Here is a 4,254-nt window from a genome sequence, read left to right as displayed (position 1 = left end):
ATATATTAACATTATCTCGAAATCTAAAGAAAAAAAACCCATTTTTCTTTAAAAAATAAAATAAAAAATTATCCAATCATTTATTAATTATATCTACGTATAAAATAAATTTTAAAAAAATAAAAACCAAGAACTAAAACATTGAAGAACTCTGATTTATTATGATATATAACAACCCAATATTTCTAAGGTGTATTAAAGTTTAATTTATTACATGATGCACCAAAATAAAGTACTAGTCTTAATTGAAATTAACTTGAAACTTGGGCTGTCCACTTGGGAGAAAGAGGCCCCAAAATTTCTCATACTCGGGAGATTTCTGGTTCTCGTCAAACATGGCAAACACGTAAGTTTCTATAGGCTTTCCAGGCCTCTTCGGAGTCCCTCCCTGCACATGCTGAATCAAATTTGTGACATAAGTTCTTTCGTTTTCAATTGATGTAGCTGTCCCTCCAGCTGAAGGCCAGCCAGTCTCCGATACAACAATGTCCAAAGACCCCCCGCCGGCCTTTTCCAATGCCCAGAAAATTGCATCTAAAGTGGCATCAAAGAGATTCTGATAACTGAGCGGAGGATCGCTCACTACAGATGAAGGAGACGTGAAAAGAGCATAGTCAAGAGTAATATCTTTCATGTTTTCAATGTAACTGAAATATGTGTACAGGTTAACGAGTAATGGAGATTGGTTGTTGACCAAGAAGCTAATGAGGGGATCAAGAAGTGGCCGGTAATCGGCCCTGAAGGAGCCCATTGACGGAGGGTAGGATTCTTCAAGGACTCCAGTCATAATGGCAGTGGAAACTTTGATCTGGTTCCCGAGGCCGGCCGCAGAAATTGCGTTTTGAATGTTTTGCATGGCAGGGACAAGGAATTGTGCAGATGTATCTGTTGGTTTTATTTCGTTTCCAACTGCAACGTACCTGAATCTGACATTACCGAAGTTTAGCACATTGTTTTGGACCCAAGTGTTTGCATTGGCTTGACTTGAAGCAATGCTTTCGAGATCCTCATTTGGAACACCTAGAATGAGCTCAATATTGGAGCCTCCAAGGGCTGCGAGAAAAGAGGGGTCTGGATCATAGATTCTCGTTCTTCGGATGTTGTTTTGGTTAAGGAGAGCTATAACTTCCGCTGGCTGCGGTAGGTTATCTCCAAGCCTTCCATAACAAACACCACTTTGCGCACCTACATCAGAGTTAACAAGAAAGAAGACAATGGCTTTATATACGTGTACCTCAATCCCATGCATTAATCCAGCTTTTTAGATCAAATTAACTTTGTGGCTTATGCTAGCTAGCTAGTTGTTCCTATAAAACCTACATAGTACTATGGTATATTTATAATCAAAATCTATATATTCGTTACTTTCCAGTATCCCACAACAGGACATACAAAATCCCTCTAAAAAGATCAATATGAAAACAATATATCTATATTCTCTTGTTACTGATGACAAGTTAGCAATGGTATTTGGTCATTAGGTATGCTGTAAAAGGAGGAGCAACTGTGTAGTACTCTGTGTGTGTGTGTGTGTGTGTGAGAGAGAGAGAGAGAGAGAGAGAGAGAGAGAGAGAGAGAGAGAGAGACCTGTTGTGCCTAGGGAAGCCATTAGCAGCCCAAGCACTAGCATTGTGGAAATCAGGGAATAAGGGCTTGTGCCAATAGAATCAAACTTGGATGCCATTGGGGAGAAAAAATAAAGAAGAAAAGGGAGAATTATAGCAAAGATGGGTGAGAAAAATCTATGGATTTAACATCATACTTAGGTGCCCTTTTATAGAGAAGGATCAATATATAGATGCTTGAATTTCAGACATTTCGTGACTTATGATTGTATTCCACACTCCCTCACAATTAAGTTCCCCACTCAATTACTGAGAATTGCATGCGCCGTTCAAGCGGCCATGTCCGACTGCTCGACATTTTTTAGAAACTTTATGATCCCTTACTAATTTTAATATTCTTATTTCTTAATTCATTTTTTCACAGTTACGAGAAAATTAGGACTTATTTTTATTCAAATATAATCAATTTTATTGCTTTTATTTTTTTAATCAATTTCTTATTGTTTGCCTCTATATAGCATCGTACTTTCATGTGAAGGTGCATAGCAAACTCATGTTTAATTGATCACAGATAAACAATTTTCTTGTAGTTGTCACAACAAGCTATCTAATTATATTAATTCGTATCTATTCTTTAAGATTTTTTTACCTTTATGAACAAATATAAATATTGAAATCAATCATTTTCACGTAGGTAATTAAATAACAAGATTCATGTATGCATTAATTTAGGGGATACTTGCATGCATGAATTAATAGTGGAAGATCTAAAAGGATCCTTTGTTGCCTATTATATATATTAAATACATTCTCTACAGTGTTAAGGTGGTTATGATCCCTCTAATTCCGATCCTCTCTTGTTCCCCTTTTAGTAAAGAATTCTCCAATTTTTCAACAGCTAGCTAGATATATAGTAACATGACCACTCATTAATTAACATGCATGATATCGTTAGATTTGGAATTAGAAATTATTAGAGAATCGGAAAAAACATTATTTAGCCACAAAAAGATTAATTTAGCCACCGGGTAGTTCTATATGAGAAGTGTTGTAGCCACAAAAAGATTCTAAAAAAGTAATCCACAAATTGATATGGTTTTATATGATATATTAGATCTATTTTATAATAAAAATAGTTTTATAATTTAATATACAATATTAAGTTACATACGTTAATTTGTAGATTTATTTTTATGAAATTTTTTTATGATTAAAACATTTCTAGCTTCTAAAGCACATGGTGTTATAATAGATATTGTTTTTTCCCGTTGAACGCTTACGTGGGAAAATGCCCATTATTTGTGGGAAAAACGTTTTTCCCACCAATAAACCCATGGTAGATCGTGGGAAAGAATTTGTGAGAAAATGAATTGCTACCCACGAGACCTTTTATGGGAAAATATCATTTTTTTCAAGGATAATGCTATTCATCATTTATTTTTTTATTATTTTCTCATAATCTCATGATATAATATTAGATAATTGAATATTATTTATTATATTTTACTTGTAAATCTATCATGATTTAATGCTAAATCATGGAATATTGATGAGAAAAATAATTATGAATATATTTTTTTTATTTTTTTGTTTAGAGGGTATGATTCGCGGGAAATAGTATTTTTCCGTGGAAAATACCGGCTCAATTTCCTTCGTGATCGTGACAAATGATGAGTATTTGCAACGAGCCGTAATCGTCGTGGATTTTTTCTCACAAATTGATACGGTGGGAAAATATGTGTGTGTTTCGAACGAGATGTAATCGTAGGTGGCTTCTTTTTTTTTAATCGCCAAGTCGTATGGTGGGAACAAGCCATTTGTAGTAAAAATTAAAATAACATTTTCTTCAGTCACTTTTGCCCACCAATATGTATGGTGGGAACAAACTTTTTGCTAGAGATTTTTGTTTCAGCGTGCCATTCCTGGAAACCTCAATTTTTCTCACCAACATGTATATATGGTGGGAAGATATTTCAGTGTTATTGTTTGCCGCAAAAGTTGGTTCTCGGTAATGCCCATTTTCTTATGATTTGAATTATTTTTTATGGACCCAAGCCGCAACAAATCACCCTTACTCTCGTCACTAATACCACTCGATGTCTTTTTTTGGTTTTGAAAATAAATATATATTTTTAACAGAAAAAATGTTTCCATTTAGAACTAGAAGCTTTAATAGTAGAAAATAGACTTGGTTTTTACCCTTTTCCCACATATTCTCACCATTAGTATTAACCGGGAGAAAATATTTTATATATTTTTATAAGGGACTTGACACTATAAGGAAAGTGGATTTTTTTTTATGATCAAAATTATCACATTAAGTGTTCAAATTCGCCGTATATGACTATTCTCGACGATTTCAAGATCTCCCCACATTCAACGCATTTATTTGTTCACTTCTAGTTTTTCGTAGCATATGACTACTCCCGACTTTCTTGAAAAATTTGGGACTTATATGATGAGTCAAAAATAAAATCATTGCTAAAAGTTACTTATTGCGTCATTTTTATTTGCAACAAAATAAAAATCGTTGAAAAAATTCATATTCCTTGTCGTGCGAAGATGGAGATCATACCCTTTTTTTTCATCAAAGATGTTTCTATAACTCATTACGGTTTTGACCACATATAATGTCACAGGTGCATCACAATCCTTTCCTTATATCAATGCCTCAAATTGCAAATACTAC

At 34.0% G+C, this 4,254-nt stretch overlaps 1 protein-coding gene across 1 annotated transcript; it reads right to left on the bottom strand.

The window, feature by feature from the left end:
* Positions 1-225: 225 nt before the first annotated feature.
* Positions 226-1,765, bottom strand: LOC122279954 (glucan endo-1,3-beta-glucosidase). Its single transcript, XM_043090869.1, has 2 exons — positions 1,588-1,765; positions 226-1,185 (listed from the first exon to the last, which is right to left on the bottom strand). Exons 1-2 carry the CDS (start codon positions 1,682-1,684, stop codon positions 242-244), a joined length of 1,041 nt encoding a protein of 346 aa, XP_042946803.1. The 5' UTR covers positions 1,685-1,765; the 3' UTR covers positions 226-241.
* Between the last annotated feature and the right edge of the window lie 2,489 nt (positions 1,766-4,254).

This window comes from Carya illinoinensis, chromosome 10, assembly GCF_018687715.1.
Source record: "Carya illinoinensis cultivar Pawnee chromosome 10, C.illinoinensisPawnee_v1, whole genome shotgun sequence".
Lineage (NCBI taxonomy): Eukaryota > Viridiplantae > Streptophyta > Magnoliopsida > Fagales > Juglandaceae > Carya > Carya illinoinensis.
Note: the sequence above shows the minus strand (reverse complement) of the source record. Positions and strands in the feature narration are given on the sequence as shown.